Raw genomic sequence first — 17,615 nt, 5'->3', positions numbered from 1 at the left:
ATGATATAGCTGTGCACGGTACCCGGAAATGAAAGGCTGAAAATGACCTCTTACTGAAGCACAATCCTGCTCACATGAACCCTATAATCTGATATATTGTAATCCTGACCCCATGCAACCAACCCCTGACAAATCCCATACCTACTAGTGAAACTTTCTTGATCACCTTTTTAGAGTTGTACCTCCATATCGAAATGTTTGGAAATGTCAATATGACTCGGCATGCCACACCTGCGGCGGGTTGATAACTTAGTGCTAGAACAGGATCCACCAAGCAGGCCCAGGGCCCCGCACATCTCATCAGCTTCGAATGACTTACTCTTGAATATAATACCCGAGGCGAAGATAAAAGTCCGATGGCAATCGGCAGTGAGCGCGGAGTACCACTCCAGAACACATCGGACAAGCACAATACTACTACTAAAAGTGTTTAGGGCAGCGACAAGACGGGCGGAGAACCATCGGGACTTCGAATGTTATCGGCAGTCGGCAAATCCGCCCGGGTGCGAACCACAAAAGAGATAACGCCATTTCGCTCCCCACACACGCACTGCAACTAGCACAAGAACTGTAGTACCATACAAATACCCTCACTTCCCTCTCACTCCCGTCTATCTCCTCCCAACTACCCCGCAAATCAACTTGAGAATTAAGATGCCAGACCACACCCGTCTCCCAACCTATTTCATCGGCCACGGTACCATCACCTACAACCAAACCCCTTCACCATCCACTAACCCAAGGGGAGGAAAAAAATAGGCGGCGTCTCCATCCTCTTCAAACCGGGCTACGGCCCCGTCCAAGACGAACTCCGCCAAATCGGCCGGGAGATTCACGGCCTCCGTCCCGAAGCCATCGTTGTAGTCAGCGGACACCACCAAAGCGAAAACCTCGGGGTGGTAGAAATCAACCTCAAGGAGCCCACGAAGGTCTGGCACGACCTCGGCCCCAGCTGGAAGAATACTTACCCGCACGTCTTCGAGTACGAGTACCCACACCAATCATCGCGCGCGTTGGGTGAGCAGGTTTTGCAGCACCTGCAGGGTCATGGGATTCGTGCCGAGGGGGTGGAGCGGGATTTGGATCATGGAATGTATGTTTTTCGCTCTTTGCTAACTTTCGGTATGATGTGAAGTGTTTTATCGGTTGATCATGGAAAGCTAACCTAATCCTCGAAAATAGTTGGGTCCCCTTCAAGCTCATGTTCCCGGAAGGCAGTCCCGAGGAATTGATCAACGTGCCCATTCTCCAAGTCTCCTCGTTTGCAGAGGATGATTACGCGGCGCATGTAGAGTTAGGACGGGCATTGGCGAGGCTGTAAGTGTGACATATTTTTTTATTTCACTCCCCGCCCCTTGTGGAGTACTCTCAGCAGGAAAGAGAACAGAGAAGAGCAAACCTAACAAGACCGAACAGCCCCGGTCGCATCCTTATCGTCGGCTCCGGGATGCTATGTCACAACCTCAGAGCCACCCGCGAGAGCACCGACCTGACTGTCGTCAAGGCGATTGAGACAGCGGCACTGCAGATTCTGGAAACAACTCCCCAGACGACACAAGGCTTGACAGAGGCATTCCTGCAGTTGCCGAGGCGGCCAGATTGGCCGCTCGCACATCCGACGGTGGAGCATGTCTTGCCGTTGTATGTGACTTTGGGGGCGGCAGAGGAGATTGAGTCTGCACAAGGGAAGGAGGGACTCGAGGAAGGAGACGTGGAATCGTGGAATCGTAATCAGTATATTGTCGGTCAGTCGTATTTGTCTTTCCGGCTGGGGCGGGCTTCGACTTAGAGAGAACTTGTCGGAAATAAGACGATCATAGAAGATGCGAGCGATACAGCCATGAATTTGTCTGTAGTAAACGGAGCAAACAACCACGTAGTGCAGTGAGCATTGATACGGAGTGATGTGTTGAATCAGATATAAAAGACATGGGGTCTAAGGTGTTGTAGGGCTGCCCTATAAAGTAAAAGGAGCCTAGCTTGATAGGGATTGGGGCAATCAATCCCGACTGCAAATTTAACTCTCTGTTCTTGGCCGCGCTTCATGTCTTTTTTTGTTTTTATTTATTTATTTTTTTATTTTATTTTTTCCTTTTGAGAACAATAAAAAAACCCAGAAAAGAGGAAATCCGGTAAGTTGCTGAATTACAGCACGGTGTCTTTTTGATCGAAATTGACACGGGAGCCAACGCAAGACCGAACAGCCAACCACTACAAAGCAGCTGTGGATGAATAACCTGCATCACATCCAGTGAACTCTTCGGAAAACACGTGGGACTGATGATGACATGGTATGTACAAAATATGTATTAAGTATTTTCAGGATGACTGGGTGTGTGTAAACAGACGGGAAGGCTGTGTATTATCGTGTCTCAGTTACCTCTGAAAGCTCTCACACTAAGCCATCCCAGGTATATAGCTCGGGACAACCGTAATTCCCATCCAAATCATACTCTGTCAGGCTGGGGACAAGGGATGACGCTGCAAAGCTAATGTCTGTTGAGTTGTCTGTACGTAACTATGGTCACAGATCGTAAGTTTCGACAAACCATGTTCATCTATGTTCTTGTCAAGTGGCCTGATTTGGAAAAATATATATCAGCGAGAAGGTCCTTCTTCTTGGAACCAAATTCGAGCCTTCCTGCTCCATATATACATGACCCCGGAGCGCAATGCTTCCGTCTACCTACGATATGTCACTTGTGCGCAGCTGGTCAAAGACTCACACAACAGAAGCAAGCTATTGCATTCACTTGTACCATTTTCCGACCAGTGAATTTCAAAGATAGGATTGATGGCTCCTTTTATCCTCGCATTAATTCGACACGCATCAAGTCTTCCACGAAATAATACTGCATTCAGCAGATCTAATACCCAAAGCGGAGAAAAGGAAAAGAAGATACAGATTCACTACCACTCTGCCACCTCTCTAAGCCAAGAAGAGCTAATTCGAAACTAACCGTTCAGCCCCAGCCAAAGCCTCGCAAGTCCGCCCCAAGGGGTTCTGCATCATCACAATGATCAGAATGATAGAGCAAAAAGGAATTTCATCGCAGTCCAGAATATCTCTGTGGATACTGTTACATCAGCAAGCATCTACGGACTAAATGGCTTGAGGAAAGAGACTGAGCAGGTTGAGTTTCAGGTTACGAAATTTGTGATATAAGGTTTGGCAGAGATAATCCTTTTAATAATGTTGACTATCGATTGTTGGTACGTATAATTACACCGTCGAATAATGCTGACCCTGATCATATATAGGTCGGTTCCGCTCGCAGTTTTCACTACACTCTGCTGGATGGACTGCGAGCCAGTTTAAATTTACAGAATGAGACAACCAACTCACGTTGTTTGGCTGGAGGCCTCATGCGGTGGGGTGACCCAGCTAATTTGTTTGCTGTCAAGAATGCGCTACAGTTGGGTTCTTCGTATACACAGGAACCATAGCCATTGCCCCAGCCTTGCCAGCGCAGCGGATGACGATTTGTGCTTGGCAAAGTGGGCACTTGGTCTTTCGCCATGGAAGTTTCTGAATGGCCAAATCGTTAATTCCTGTTCCTGTTCGAGTGATTCCCAATGTAGATCCGGCGGGCCAAGCCGCCCAACATCGGATGGCTGTGCGGCGGATTTTGAGCGCCATAAACTCAAACGCAAGGCTACCTCAAGGGTAGCTTTGCACTGCCCGTCATGACGTGCCCCATGCTTGGTAGATGTCTGCTTACGACTTGAAATGTATATAAGTGCTCAGCACGACGCAAGATACCCTAAGGAATTCCCAACCCTGGGCTCTCATTCGGAACTAACTTCCATGATGCGGCCATCATCACAATCTATCATTTTGTTTTCAACTTTGGTACTCGTTGCCACTGCTGACCGCCTGGGTCCCATATACCCAGCACCGGTCGACCTTTCCAACCCCCAGAGCCTTGTTAGGGCTGTCTGGGAGAATCTCACAAATACCATCGATGACTATTTAACCCACCCTTCCAAGAATGGATCGACTACTCTTTTGGGAATTGAGAACATCACATTCTCAGCTGGGTTGTTCTCGGTTCATGATCCGGAAGCGAAGAAACTCCAGTATCATTGGACCAGCCCTGAAATCGCAGAATCCACCAATGGAACCAGGAAGGTGGATGGCGATAGCATCTTCCGTATCGCGAGCGTCAGCAAGCTGTTTACCACTTATGCAGGCATGCTCTCTCTAGCCGAGGATGAGTGGAATCTTCCCCTCTCTGAGATCTATCCCGGCTTCGCCAAGTATGCAGCAGAAGCCGCCGATGCCCCGGCTTGGCACATCAATTGGGATGAGACCACGCCGTGGGCTTTAGCCTCCCAGAGCTCGGGTATCCCTACCCAAGGGGGCCCGTTCATGGATCTACTGTGGCAATACGTAACGGGGCAGAGCCTCATAAGCCCGATCACAGCCTACGGACTTCCGCCAGAAAACACGAGCAGCTTGGGGCCATGCTACGGCTCGCTTGAAGAGGCACTTGAGTTGTGTGACGGCACAAATGTGATCGATGCTATGGGATCACGACCTCCGACGTTCAAGCCTTGGTGGACTCCTATGTACTCCGACGCCAACTTTGAGATGCTGGCGCTCATGATCTCCAATATCACTGGGAAGTCGATATCAGACATCTATCAGGCAGAGATCTTCGACTCGCTGAACCTGAGCTCAACTTTCTCCTCTCCGCCGACTAGCAATGTGACCCAGGCCCGGGCTGTTGTCGCGGGTCCTGCAGCAGAGGGATTCTACCTGGAGATTCCTCTTACTACCCCATCCGGAGGGATTTACTCCACAACCAACGACCTCGCTACATTTGGTGTTTCCATCCTCAACCACACGCTACTCCCCGAAGCTACCACGCGCAAATGGATGAAACCTCAAACTCACACAGCTAGTTTGACCGCCTCCATCGGTGCCCCATGGGAAATCGTTCGTGTCGTGAGTCCCACCACGGGCAGGGTGACAGACATTTATACCAAGCTAGGAGACTCGGGCTATTATGGCGGCATTGTGGCTCTGATTCCAGATTACGATGCCGGTTTCAGCATCCTCGCAGCCTCTACGAGCGATCAACGCAGTGCTCTGACCAACGTAATCCTGGACTATATTACCCTGTCTGTGCTTCCAGCTCTAGAGGCCCAGGCCGCTCTGGAGGCAGCTCAGAATCTTGTAGGCACATACGTCTCAGAGGATCCTAGTCTCAATTCCTCCGTCACTATTGCCGTTGACAATTCAGTCGGTTCCTCAAGTTACTTCCATGGTCTGAGACTTACTCGGTGGATATCGAACAACACCGACCTGCTAGCCTCGCCCTATTTGAGCGGCTACAAGCCTCGACTTCTGCTGAGCATCCCGAAGTCCACTTCCCGAGGTGTGGCCGGAGAAGTGGCCTTTCAGGTTTCCAAGTTCCCACAGACTTATAGCTATTTCGCCTCCAATGCGGCGAATCTCAGCGTGATCGGTCCATTTACGGGTCAATATAACACTAACTTGGATTTCTGGAGTACTGACACTATTTACTATGGAAGTCGTGGTCTCGGCACGTTTGTTTTCACCGTCGACGGTGACGGGAAAGCTTCGGCTGTCTCTCCTACGGCTGCGAGAATCAAGTTGAAGAGAACGACATAGTCGGAGTCCTCCTTTCCTATAGTTATTGTATTTATCATTTTTACCCCACTGCTAGTTCTTAATCTCATCCGATTAGCTTTCCTATCGAATATAGTGAGTTCTACAGGCCTTCAAATCAATTACCAGCCTTTTTCTATCTTTTCTCGTCACATAAATCGAATTCCAGACGTCCAATATGTCACACTGCATTTATGGCATACCTGCAATGCTGGAGGACCAATCTTCGCTCGCTGCTGGCGGTGTCTGGTACAGTGCTCAGCTTCCAAGGTACCCTGCCCTACATTCAGTTGTTGTGAAGGAATGGCCGTTCATCCAATCTATCTTGACAAGGAATGCATGTTGCCTTACTGCCGAGTTCGACCCTTTCCGAACCTGGATTATAGATAGGTGCCTAATCACCTAAGATCATACTAACGAGATTTGATTTTAGGCGGGATAGGAACCTTGGTTCTTTTTGAATATAGATTGGTACACGAAATCTGATCATTAATCATTTACCTACTAAGAACCTGGTTTCTAATCGAGACTGGCGATGACCTATATTATGGCCTCATTGGTTAGGTGTTTGTTATAAGAGATACCCTCTAGACAAGGCACATGGACTACCGGGGGAAGGAAGCGTTAATAAACCTAGCCTGACCCCTTTTTCTCTCTTAATATCTCCTTCTTCTTCTTCTTCTTCTTCTTCTTCTTCTTCTTCTTCTTCTTCTTCTTTATCTCTTTAGCTCTCTGTTATCCTTGCATTTGATATGGTAGAGATCTCCGGAGAGATAGCATCGACAATGCGACATCGTTCCAGGTGGCACAATTTGGTAGGGAACAGTCAGGTGGATGGGTTAGCCCTGAAGGGGCGGAACACCGTCCTGGACCCGCGGGTGACCGCCGCCATGTGGTGTATGTTTTCTTGGTTTGTATCTTCTTTTTTGCTTATACAGTCACTATCGGAATTTAGGAGCACTAGTGTCTAGTAATTTTCACTATCCTATAATTTCCGTCAAATTAGAGTTTCCAGGTAACAGGGAATTCCTTGCGCACCAAATCTTGGATTGCCTACCAAGTGAAATAGCTTCATCAAGTTTCATGACGCTCTGGTATGCAGACATCTTCAGAAGATTGACCACTAGGAACCTTCATATTTGTAGCAGTCTGAGCCAGGAATCTGAATTGTAAACTTGTCAAGACGTCATTTGAACCCAGCACCATGACACAATAAGATTAGCCTTTACAGGACATGCAAGTCTCGTGCAAGGGACCTGGATGGGCAAGATCTTCGTCATTCCCATGTCTTTTGACCAGCTCTCCGCATGGCAATTCCCTTTACCTGGCACACCATCTAAATTTCTAGTCTTGCGGGCAAATGATCTCAAATTCTGCATGCATGTGACTAGTGCGCTGTTCAAGACTGGCCAAACCGCTATAACCTGCCTCCTTGCTCGCGGTCCATATTGACCTTTTCGTGCACGCCAATGGCACAGAGCTCCCCGGATCCAACATTGTAGAAATCAGCCCTCGTCAACGCCATACGCCTTCCCAGATTGACCATGCGGCAAACCGCCCGGACCTCGGCACCTAGCGGAAGGGGATGCAAGAAGGTCATGTGCATATTGCGACTGACGCCCGAGTCCGAGAATCGACCCGGCGTGGCCGCAGCAATGATAAGCACCGTCGTAAGATTGTCGACCAGAGTAGCCGCACATCCTCCATGGAGGTGCATTTGGGGACCGCACATTGATTGTGTAACCACAAATCGGTAGGTCACGGAGGATTCTGGGCGTTCAACTACGGCTTCAATCTGGAGATGGCAATGGTCTGCAGTGACATCCCAAGTCTTATAAGTAAATCGGGTTAGCTGCGTCCCTCTTTCACTGCTTTAGGGGGGTGAAAGGACATACCTTCTTGAGCTCCTGATGTCCAGTGAGCTGAAAATACCAAAAGACCTTCTTTTCGAAGTTGTTGATAACATCTTCCGGGGCGGACATTGACATGATGTTCTTCGGCATGGTGAAAAGGTTGTAGGGTGGGTTGAGAATTATGTCTTAGTTGCAAGGCACAATTCAAGGTGGCTAGCCTTGTCATCATAGAAAGAGCAGGATATTCATCCATTATATGGAATCTCTAACGGCGGTGCATCGTTATCTATTTAATCCACACCATAGATGTTAGCAAGGCACGAAGGTGGCGAGTAGCTAGAAAGTCATGCTTGCCTTTTGCGTCATTACACCCATCACAAGACTAGCATCGCATGTACAACTTGCATCATGGAGGAGCTCTAAACAAGCTAAATCTCATGCAATGACTCAATATCGTGTCGAAGCAGATCCTCCATGCTACTTTGTGGCTAGCCTAGTCGTTTTTGTACTGGGCAATCTTACCTTATGAGCATTTATGAAAAGATTAATACGCCTTGAGGGATCCAGGCTACGCGATGGGGTCATTCTTACAGATTCATCAAGTTTGATATGGCATGCTTCGCCTCATTCGAGGTACATCAGACTAACTTACAGGGACTTAACACGCATCAGTTGTTCGCCGGCAATCGCCTCCAAGTCAACTCGGGAATGATTTTCCTGCCCTCCGGGGTGATCGTCGGCTCCTCCGGGGTGAGCCTCAATATCTCGCAACCATTTTCCATTTCAATATGTACAAGCCGCCTTTCCAGTTGTCCAATCATGTTAGGGTAGATACAATTTGTAAAGCGATGCTGAACGGCCGGTTTCTCTCGATCTTCTTCCACATAGAAATGACCGGAGTATGCAAAATACCGTCGAGCCGCCTGAGAATGCTCCTCGGGCGTGGCAGTCCAGTAGTCATCCGACTTGAACTCAGCTTGGCCGGGAATACGCAGCTGCGCGGAGACAAAGCCCGCCTCGCTGTAGATCAGGTGGCCCGAAATCTCTTTGCCAAAAGGATAATCCTCTTTCTGAGAGCCGGGCTGGGAACTGGACACCGATGCACACTCCACCAACTCCCAGGCTCCCAACAACCGATCCCGCAGTCGACCGTGGCTCACCTGCTTCTCGTCTTCTTTCCGTGGTTGGGGCAGCAAGCTACCAGTGCCTGATTCCACATATTTCTCTCGGAAGAATTCCAATGCGTAAGATGGGAGGTACGTTCGCTCCTTCAGATAAATCTCCTCAATGTCGCATACTGTCTGCAAGCCCACCAAGTCCATGAGCTCGCAGGGCCCATACTTAGCATGCATGACTTGCTTGAGCATCGCATCGATATCCGTCGGGTTGCCTGCACCATCCGCAAGCACCATCATGATCTCGCGCTTGACTGCCGCCCAGATACGGTTCATGATGAAACCCGTCGAATCGGCTTGGCAGACCACCGGACAGCGCCCGATCCCGCGGAGCTCCTTTGACAGGAACTCGATCACGTCAGGGTCTGTATGCCCGCATGACATGAGTTCGACAAAAGGCCCCTGCTCTGGGGGGAAGTAATGAGCGTTGAGAATGCGACGTTGGCTCGCAGCCACGATGCCTTGGACCAGGACACTGCTGCGAATCGAGGATGAGTTGGTCGTGATGGTTGTGTTTGAAGCACAGAGAGAGCTCAATGTATTGAACAACTGCTTCTTCGCATTGATATCCTCGGCGATGCACTCAATAACCATCCACGCATTCTCGACGGTGTCCTTCAGCTCCCGGGCGGTCTTCACGAGGTTAGGCTGTTCGGAGTTTTGCTCGAGCTTTAACTCAATCCAGTGCAGAGCATCCTGCGCAACGTCTTTGTTTGTATCATATAGAGTCACTTTGCGGTTGTGTTGAGCGTAGACAAGAGCCACCTGGCGGCCGATTGTGCCACAGCCAATAATGGCAACATACTTGGTATCGCTGTCAGCCATGGTCAATTTGATGTGCGGACGAAGTGGCCTTTTAGTAAGCTCAAGAATGTTTAAAAACAGAAATCTGCAGTTGACTCATATCTGTGTCTGAGTAGACAGGGGTGGGCGGGGCTTATATCCAGCACGTTCTGCGGGGCAAGGACAACCCATCTGGTAGGTACTATCAATGTGATGGAATGTTGTGCCTCTCTTGGCAGACTACACATGTAACACATCTACTTACTATTAGCCATCTACCTGTTATGCATGCTATTCTCACTTTGAAAAACTTTTTCTCTTCTAGATACTTATCCGGGTTGACTTTCCAGTTTAAGGACGGGTGGGTGGGACACAATTTGTGGCTCTGGTATTACTCAGCAATAGAGTTTCTGCCCCCTTACATCTAGATGACTTCATCCAGGGGAGAAGAAAAATCGCCGAGCACGACAAGGACCGTCTATCGTAACGAATAGAAGAAGCGCATGATATCTTACTCCTCCCCTTGGGGGTTTGATGCATGGATAGTCGCAGCGAGGATTTCTTCTAGCGTTGTTCCGCATCGCCATTATCTTATCGAAATTGCCTGGAGGGTCGAACAGGTTATCAACATGATGCATCGACGTGGGAGAACTATCACCATTCTCTAGGTTATTCAAGTCTCCTGTTTCAATCTCTTACCTGTCAGAGTGCGTCATATTACACTAGAAGGTCAATGGTGTTTTCCAGCTACCATTCTGCTCACAATCCAGATCTTGCGACAGGAACGGGCTCATCGTAAATGCGATAGATTGTAAAGATTCCTCAGGATATGATAGAGCAAATAGGATGACAGAGGTAGGATCTTGTCTCATACTAGAATTAGCTGATTTCCATTCATAGATGACCTCATTAATTCAGGGCTGGAGTCGAACTTGCCCTAACTTATACTCCATTGCTCTGGGCAAGCTCTAAATACTTCCAGGATGGTGGGGAACCGAGATATGTATTTCCCATCCAGAGGTTCTGACCCCTGTCTCACATCAGAATCTAGAATTAGAGTCAACTTTGGGGTAAATCAGTCGCTCGGTTTGTGCATTCGCATCGCCTTTGATATGAGCCAGTTCCGAACGGGTCAGTGCTGCCTGGGGCATCAAACGAACGGACATGGCTCAATCGGTTCCAGGCTAAACCCTTTTACAGTTTGCCGACACAGCCGACGACTCGATGCTCACCTTTTCAGCCAACTTCATCCATCCTTTCTTTCTCCTGCTATCATTATCGAAGGTCAGCGTTATCTTCAAGGTACAAATCACCCTGTGACAGTATACCACACCATGAAGCCTGCAGCCTTGACCGTGCTGGGAGCTCTAGCACTTCCACTCAGCTCGGCTCAGACCGCTAGACCCGACTGCTACACTAGCATTGGTGATATGGAAATGGTCGGTACATCCGTATATCAGTCTACCGGGACTTGCATGAACATGTGCGGCTAAGTCAACGAGTACTACTACGCCACCCAAGGAAAAGCTTGCTGGTGTGGCAAGCAACCACCGCCATGTGAGACCAAAACGGATAGCCGAGCCTGTACGATTCAGGGTCCGGGCTATCCCTTCGACAAGTGTGAGGCTCAAGACCTTTTCCACCATCTCAATTTGGCTCTCGCCGACTGACTGGACTTAGGCGGTGGTGATGGTGTCTACTCGGTAGGGGAAATGCCGGGCGACCATCCGAACATCGCTAGCGGGGAAAGCACTTCGCCGATGGCTGCAGCTTCGACTGCAGCAGGCACAATCCAGAGCACAGCTACTGCTGATAATTTGGCTATGACCTCAGAGCCAGCTGATACCACCAGTTCCAGGTCTGCCTCAGTCGTACCTTGGACAGTGCGGTTCATGCCAGTTCTACCTCGGGGGCGAGCTGTCGCCTCAAGCTGCTCTATCTCCAGGATAATTGAGGATGACACAAGTACACTGGATGCGATACGAGTGTTCTTTCTGAATCGAATTCTCCATTGACGCTCTAAGGAACGTAGACCGCGAGTGGGCAGCTCAGGGAGTTCTTTCCTGCAGTACTGTTACATGCGGAGGTAAATGTTCCGATAAACGTAGTAATCCCTGAACATATGCAGAGAACGAGGGCAAAAGAACTCTACATTGTCCCTGAGAGTGATAGATTTGTCTACGGTACTTGGTCTAACTTCGATTGTAGGATAAAATGTCAGCCGCATCAGCCAGCGAATGCTGCCTCAGGCATAAGGTTCGGGTAATTCCGACAAGCGGAACCCCCCACTGGGAATAGCTTCATCCACAATCCTATTCTAGGAAATACCCTAACCCGGTTTCGAAAAGCCGAGATTACTCGACTCCGAACTCAGCCAATGGGAACCACACCTGTCTGAGATCAGGGGTACCTTTCATTTGGAGCAAGACCCTGGTGTTGGTTCAATTGGCCCATTGGATATCCGGCCCCAAAGACCGCAGCTAATTGCAGCTAATTTGAATCCTCCAGAGTCCTGCCTTTTCCTGGGTGCTGCTGCACTTCCACCTACTTATATTGGTCCTTCCTCATCCTTGTCATTCCTCCCACTTAATTTTGTGCTTTCTATCCTACGATTGACAACAGACGATATTTACAATGATGCTCACGTCTTCGAATGCGCTGAGTGCTCTGGCACTCTTCCTTATCTCGGCCCAGGCCCTTGAATGGGGTACATACGCTTGCATGAAGAGTTCTGGGGACATGACTAAACTAGGCTCATCGCCATACCAATCTCCCGGCTTGTGCCAGAATTTGTGTGAGAAAGAGAAGGGTTATTTCTTTGCCTTGCAAGACGAGGATTGCTGGTGTGGCAGTCAGCCCCCCGCCTTTGGTAGTATGGGTGGTTCGTGCGATACGGTCTGTCCAGGCTATCCCTACGACAAGTGTAAGTGTGAACTCCATGACCCGCTGATGTAATTGGCTGGCCGCCGACTAATACTTGTCGCTTAGGTGGCGGCGACGGGAGTTACTCGGTTTGGGAATTGGAGGAGGACTATTCAAATCCTAGTCTGGAGTCAAACACCGCGACGATGACCTCAACGGCAATGACTTCCTCTTCCGCTTCCTCCTCTTCCCTCTCTTCTTCTTCGCTTTCATCCGCTGATCCTGCGGCCGTGACATCAAGCTCGGCGACGGTGGCCTCATCGTCTGGCGCCACCCCATCGGGTACTACTACTACTACACCTGTGGCTCAGGCCGTTCATACCAATGCGGCCAGCCGTCCCTCCCGATTCTTGTTTTTCTAATCTCAACAGTACGATGAAGCTATCGGCCGCAAGTGTGCTGGTTGTTGAAACATGTACAATATGCTTTTCGTCTGCACATGCGGACCCTAAGATTCTATTTCTCTCCTGCTAGACACTTGCCCTCAACAGCCTGCCTGCCCAATAGCAGAAGCTTAGAACGTCACATCATGTCTAACTTTATATCTCGCAGACTGAAATCCCCTCACGTATATATGGGTTGGGATGCATTTGAGCGATATATCGCTAGTCACGTGTGGGACCTAATCCCAGCCGAGGCTTGCAGTAGCCAGAGCCAAATCCTATTAGGACAATTCAGATAGCGTCTCCTGAGAACATATATTGCCGATACATCTCTGTGGTTCAATGCGACAGGCTAACGCATAGGCCGGGAAAGTAAAGTTCACTACAGCCCTGTTTCTAGTATATTCACGTGGTCACGGCGCCCTTATTCTGATTTTGCATTTGGCTCATCTAAAAGAGTTCATACACAGCCATTGAAGTGTTATTCCTTGTTCAGTGATAGAAATAATTCTTTTGCTATATAAACTAACCATAATTTAGATCTAATACATACGACCACAGGGTGTGGAAAACAGGGCTTCCCGTCCGCTCAGCCGTACTTAAGCCACACGCCGGGAGGTTAGTAGTTGGGTGGGTGACCACCAGCGAATCCCTTCTGTTGTATGTTTTTGGTTGCTCTTTTGTCATTTCCATACGCCGCGTTCTTCTGGCTATTCATCCATGATTCTCTTCCCTATAGCCTGCTGGACATCTCGGCCGACAAACAGTAACCGCCACTATTGTCCACAAATGGTGTCCCCCTCATCATACCGACTGAACTCACAACGCATTTCTTTTGGCATGCAATTTTGATACAATCTGCCACTACCCGCACCAGTCCATTTGCACCACACACAAGCTCCTTCCAATGCTCGATGTGCCGTGGCCCATGTGGTGAGTCTGATTCAGGATGCTTTGTCACCGGTCCGATTGGCCGCACGATTTTTAAAGCCGTCCCGCCACAGTGGGCCCCGAGTCCCTGACCGAAGCTTGGAGTTGGAACAAGAGTCACTTGGCATTGCAACAGGTACCATAGACTCGGTAAGGTACCGTACTTGGCTTCCGAATACCCGTACCGCAAACCGACATCTGCTCCTCCCCTCTCCTTGATAGACCATCATAAGTCCACTGACTTACAGGTCTCTACAGGTCTGATGCTCCGATATGTAGAGCACCTTGAATTTTCTGAAAATGAAGTATCAGTCAGGGTTACCATCTTCCTCATACTGGTCGAAGCCGGCGGTCATCAGAAAGCAACTCGGTTGATCATCGGTTGATATCACCCTGATGCACACTCAGCGCAACGATTCCTTATATTTACGTTCCAGGAAGTGTTCAATACCCCTAGTAACGCCTGAGTACGTCAGGGGATACCGCGGCGCTTCTGTCTGTCTCCTTTCCTTTCGATGTGTGGGATTCGGGGGACAGGTCTAGTGCACCCCGCGATGTCGAACAAATCTCCAGAAATCGATGATCTCCTTTACAGATCAGCTCTAATGCATGACTGTTCTAGCCCATCAATGTCAGAACGGCCATCGTAACGGCCCATGGGGTGTGTCTCAATGTAGGTAAATCATGCGTAGACACTGATGCAGATTCTTGTTAGGCACAAGAGCAAGGTTGAGCGGATGTTCTTGTAGTTCTCTCCTCATGATTTAATTCTTCTTCCTCTAATCACGTTGTCTGTATTATGAACATCCTATATGCCGTAAGTTTTATGTTCATACCACCCCAGTGACACGTACCGGCAGTTCTTCTCCGCGGCGTTGTTGTTGTCCCGTGGGCCCCTCCTTGGGGCTTACTTACATAATTTTTACGGTATGTTTGTGGCCCCGTTACTCGCTCTGAATAAAAGGCCGTCTCGCTCCTTTCCACGTAGCCATGTCAGCTCTGCATTCTGGAAAGCCTGTCTGAGATTTTCCTCTTCCCTGCAACGTCTCCCGTCGGTGTCTCTCAGCCACTATCAGTGGTAGTCATCCCCTGCTGCCTGAAATCTCTTTCTTACCTTTTCACCTTCTGGGGAGACCTAAACAATTACCACAATGCACGACCACAGCACTGGATCTAGTCCATACATCTCGGACGTGGAAACCTTGAACCACGCCTGCGAGAAGTCCGTCAACCCTGAGACCAAGGTCTCTCAGCCTCAGGAATCTCCTATTATCAGCAATAATGAGCATCAGGAATTCGTCAAGCTGGGCATCCGCCAACGGCTGCGTCATTTCACCTGGGCCTGGTACACCTTAACCATGAGCGCAGGTGGACTAGCCCTTCTTCTCCGCAACCAGCCGTATCAATTCACGGGGTTGAAGGAGATAGGCCTGGTGGTCTACATAGCCAATCTCGTCTTCTTTACTATCATCGGCTCTCTTATGATCACCAGGTTTGTTCTTTACAACAACCTGATGGACTCTCTCCGCCATGACCGAGAGGGCTTCTTCTTTCCAACCTTCTGGCTCTCCATCGCCACCATGATTAGTGGTCTATCTGCGTACTTTTCTACTGAAGACACGCACCGCCTCAACTATGCTCTCGAGGGCCTTTTCTGGGCGTACTGTATCTTCACGTTTGCCTCGGCAGTGATCCAGTACTCCTTTGTCTTCTCCTACCACACGTTCCCTCTGCAGACTATGATGCCATCGTGGATTTTACCGGCATTCCCTATCATGCTGAGCGGAACCATTGCCTCTGCCGCTTCCGGCTACCAGCCTGCGGTGTCTGCTACGCCCATGATCGTTGCCGGCATCACGTTCCAGGGACTCGGGTTCTGCATCAGCTTTATGATGTACGCTCACTACATCGGGCGTCTGATGGAGACGGGAATCCCTTCAAGCGAGCACCGTCCCGGTATGTTCATCTGTGTCGGTCCTCCTGCTTTCACGTTGCTGGCTATCATCGGCATGGCCAACGGCCTTCCTGAGGGCTTCAGTATCCTGGGCGACGGTGGCATGGACGACCGTCACATCATGCGAGTGCTGGCCGTCTGCGCGGGTATGTTCCTCTGGGCTCTGAGCATTTGGTTCTTCTGCGTCGCTCTGGGCTCGGTTGTCCGGGCGCCTCCCCACGATTTCCACCTCAACTGGTGGGCTATGGTCTTCCCCAACACCGGACTCACTCTCGCCACCATCACCCTGGCCAAGTCACTGGACAGTGCCGCCTTGAAATGGGTGGGCGTGGGCATGTCCCTCTGCGTGATCTGCATGTTCATCTTTGTCTTCGTGAGTACAGTTAGAGCTGTTCTCTTGAAGAGGATCATGTGGCCAGGACGGGACGAGGATGTATCCGAATTGTTCGAATGATCTATCTCCCTCGTCGGCCACGATGCATGAAGTCCCAAAACTCTGTGTGTTCTCGGCTGTTATCATCTGAAGCGAGTTATATATGCATATACATAGTTGAGCGCCCGTGTTTTATGGTGTGTTTGTCCGCCGTTGTCGTTTGAATCTTTGTCCTTGGAGTCTATCTTCTTCTATATTGTTCAAATTTCTCAATCAGTATATAGCCATAGTTGAACCAATATACATTCATTCCATCCAGACTTGGCAGTTGATGATACTCAACCCCTATTCAAACCTATGCTGGCCGAATGTGGTGAGAGACGCCCAGCCTTAGGCAATTTCAACTCACCGGCTGTAGCCCATGGACCATTGCCACTCCCAGGAGAGTCAGAGCAAAACTCTGCCCTGACTTACCCCCCCCCTCCCCCCCCCCCCCCCTCCCAACCAAGCCTCACGCCTCACCGGTGGGCCCCTGTACTCGCCTCAGCATCATCAACAACATCAACACCATAACCGCCATCAACATGGCGAATTCGATGCTCTTTTCGGTATAATTTCATCACTAACAGACAACTGTGTGAAAATCTGCCAAATAGTTCGCCCTTCGTCCCCCCTTAGGAGATTTCACCTATTATTATTAGCGAAATCCTCTTCCAAGTCTACACACAGGGCAAGTCAATTCTCGTGAGATCGGGCAAAACCGTAGCCCCCGTAGCCCCCTTTCCGAGACCACCCTACTCGGCATGCCGTGATCTCCCGATAACGAACGAAAATGTGCAAGCCCTTCTCTTCTTTCCGGCATGCAAAGCCTGGTTCTGAGTCCCGATCTTCGATGTCGGAGACTGACCGAACCTCAGCGGACCCACATACCGGGTCGGCGGGGCACCATTTTCTCACCCAAGCCTCACCCGTCTGGGTTTTTTTTTCTCTGTTCGGGTGCCAGCCAGCACCTATGGTCACGTAGGTTTTGGGTGACTCGTGAGAGGAGAGTGAAATGGGAGACGATTACGCAGTACGTATCTGGTTTTTGGTTTTTCGTTTTTTTCCCTGTCCGACCAGCTCGGTGGCACTTCGGGCTTGGTTTCATAGTTCGGGCATTTCCGCCGAAGCGATGCTGAGCATTGATGACGGGGATGACAGCACGATACGCTGGTGCATGGTAGGTAAAGAGTGAGAGCTTCCTGGATGACGTATAGTGTATTGTAAACATATGACGGTAAAATACGTGCCCTATCTTTCTTTTGCCTACAAATGATCGGGTTGCTGTTGATGTAGTGGAAAAAAAGGTATGTATTTGGCCATTGAAAAATGACTTTTCCATGCCGTGTTAAACATAGAATAGGGATTTTGTTATTCCTAACTCAAGTTTGTGGTTCTTGTGAGTGGGGGATTCACTTTCTGTGCAACCCGTCTCGGGGCACAGCGCGACAGTCGAGATGAGAACAAACCACCCGATGTGCTGGCCATAGCTATGATCCACAGCCCAAACTTCACTCATGGTAGGAGCATAGGACACTTATGCAACCATCATGTCTCAGGTAATT

General features: G+C 49.5%; 7 protein-coding genes across 7 annotated transcripts; 5 read left to right on the top strand and 2 right to left on the bottom strand.

Annotated features, from left to right (window-relative positions):
- Nucleotides 1-654: 654 nt before the first annotated feature.
- On the top strand, nt 655-3,067 carry BO82DRAFT_411879 (DODA-type extradiol aromatic ring-opening family dioxygenase; the record flags this gene model as incomplete). The annotated part of the gene is made up of 9 exons (XM_025639812.1): nt 655-697; nt 760-1,093; nt 1,183-1,317; nt 1,417-1,745; nt 2,123-2,132; nt 2,253-2,291; nt 2,324-2,332; nt 2,531-2,533; nt 2,575-3,067. 9 exons carry the CDS (start codon nt 655-657, stop codon nt 2,774-2,776), a joined length of 1,104 nt encoding a protein of 367 aa, XP_025493547.1. The 3' UTR covers nt 2,777-3,067.
- A 713-nt stretch (nt 3,068-3,780) lies between these two features.
- BO82DRAFT_353036 (serine hydrolase domain-containing protein) lies at nt 3,781-5,823 on the top strand. The gene has a single exon (XM_025634860.1). It carries the CDS (start codon nt 3,809-3,811, stop codon nt 5,639-5,641), a length of 1,833 nt encoding a protein of 610 aa, XP_025493546.1. The 5' UTR covers nt 3,781-3,808; the 3' UTR covers nt 5,642-5,823.
- Nucleotides 5,824-7,055: 1,232 nt separating this feature from the next.
- On the bottom strand, nt 7,056-7,676 carry BO82DRAFT_332272 (PaaI family thioesterase; the record flags this gene model as incomplete). Its single annotated transcript, XM_025633170.1, has 2 exons — nt 7,534-7,676; nt 7,056-7,469 (listed from the first exon to the last, which is right to left on the bottom strand). The coding sequence occupies exons 1-2, from the start codon at nt 7,639-7,641 to the stop codon at nt 7,056-7,058; spliced, it is 522 nt and encodes a 173-aa protein (XP_025493545.1). The 5' UTR covers nt 7,642-7,676.
- Nucleotides 7,677-8,690: 1,014 nt separating this feature from the next.
- On the bottom strand, nt 8,691-9,491 carry BO82DRAFT_279891 (3-hydroxyacyl-CoA dehydrogenase family protein; the record flags this gene model as incomplete). Its single annotated transcript, XM_025631278.1, has 1 exon — nt 8,691-9,491. A coding segment is annotated over one exon (801 nt), but the record flags the coding sequence as incomplete, so codon positions are not given.
- An 841-nt stretch (nt 9,492-10,332) lies between these two features.
- Nucleotides 10,333-11,014, top strand: BO82DRAFT_44814 (uncharacterized protein). Its single transcript, XM_025641203.1, has 2 exons — nt 10,333-10,580; nt 10,650-11,014. The coding sequence occupies exons 1-2, from the start codon at nt 10,433-10,435 to the stop codon at nt 10,940-10,942; spliced, it is 441 nt and encodes a 146-aa protein (XP_025493543.1). The 5' UTR covers nt 10,333-10,432; the 3' UTR covers nt 10,943-11,014.
- Nucleotides 11,015-12,012: 998 nt separating this feature from the next.
- On the top strand, nt 12,013-12,921 carry BO82DRAFT_431067 (uncharacterized protein). Its single transcript, XM_025640664.1, has 2 exons — nt 12,013-12,372; nt 12,438-12,921. The coding sequence occupies exons 1-2, from the start codon at nt 12,084-12,086 to the stop codon at nt 12,731-12,733; spliced, it is 585 nt and encodes a 194-aa protein (XP_025493542.1). The 5' UTR covers nt 12,013-12,083; the 3' UTR covers nt 12,734-12,921.
- A 1,787-nt stretch (nt 12,922-14,708) lies between these two features.
- On the top strand, nt 14,709-16,470 carry BO82DRAFT_44807 (tellurite-resistance/dicarboxylate transporter family protein). Its single transcript, XM_025641202.1, has one exon. The coding sequence runs from the start codon at nt 14,836-14,838 to the stop codon at nt 16,090-16,092; it is 1,257 nt and encodes a 418-aa protein (XP_025493541.1). The 5' UTR covers nt 14,709-14,835; the 3' UTR covers nt 16,093-16,470.
- The last annotated feature ends 1,145 nt before the right edge of the window (nt 16,471-17,615 follow it).

The sequence above is a fragment of the Aspergillus uvarum genome (genome assembly GCF_003184745.1).
Source record: "Aspergillus uvarum CBS 121591 unplaced genomic scaffold BO82scaffold_17, whole genome shotgun sequence".
NCBI lineage: Eukaryota > Fungi > Ascomycota > Eurotiomycetes > Eurotiales > Aspergillaceae > Aspergillus > Aspergillus uvarum.
Note: the sequence above shows the minus strand (reverse complement) of the source record. Positions and strands in the feature narration are given on the sequence as shown.

Coding starts and splice junctions, on each gene's coding strand:
- BO82DRAFT_431067 (XM_025640664.1), top strand. CDS start 12,084: ATGATGCTCACGTCTTCGAATGCGCTGAGTGCTCTGGCACTCTTCCTT. Junction 12,373..12,437: donor AGGCTATCCCTACGACAAGT/GTAAGTGTGAAC, acceptor CTTGTCGCTTAG/GTGGCGGCGACGGGAGTTAC.
- BO82DRAFT_44814 (XM_025641203.1), top strand. CDS start 10,433: ATGGTGGGGAACCGAGATATGTATTTCCCATCCAGAGGTTCTGACCCC. Junction 10,581..10,649: donor TATGAGCCAGTTCCGAACGG/GTCAGTGCTGCC, acceptor ACCCTTTTACAG/TTTGCCGACACAGCCGACGA.
- BO82DRAFT_44807 (XM_025641202.1), top strand. CDS start 14,836: ATGCACGACCACAGCACTGGATCTAGTCCATACATCTCGGACGTGGAA.
- BO82DRAFT_353036 (XM_025634860.1), top strand. CDS start 3,809: ATGATGCGGCCATCATCACAATCTATCATTTTGTTTTCAACTTTGGTA.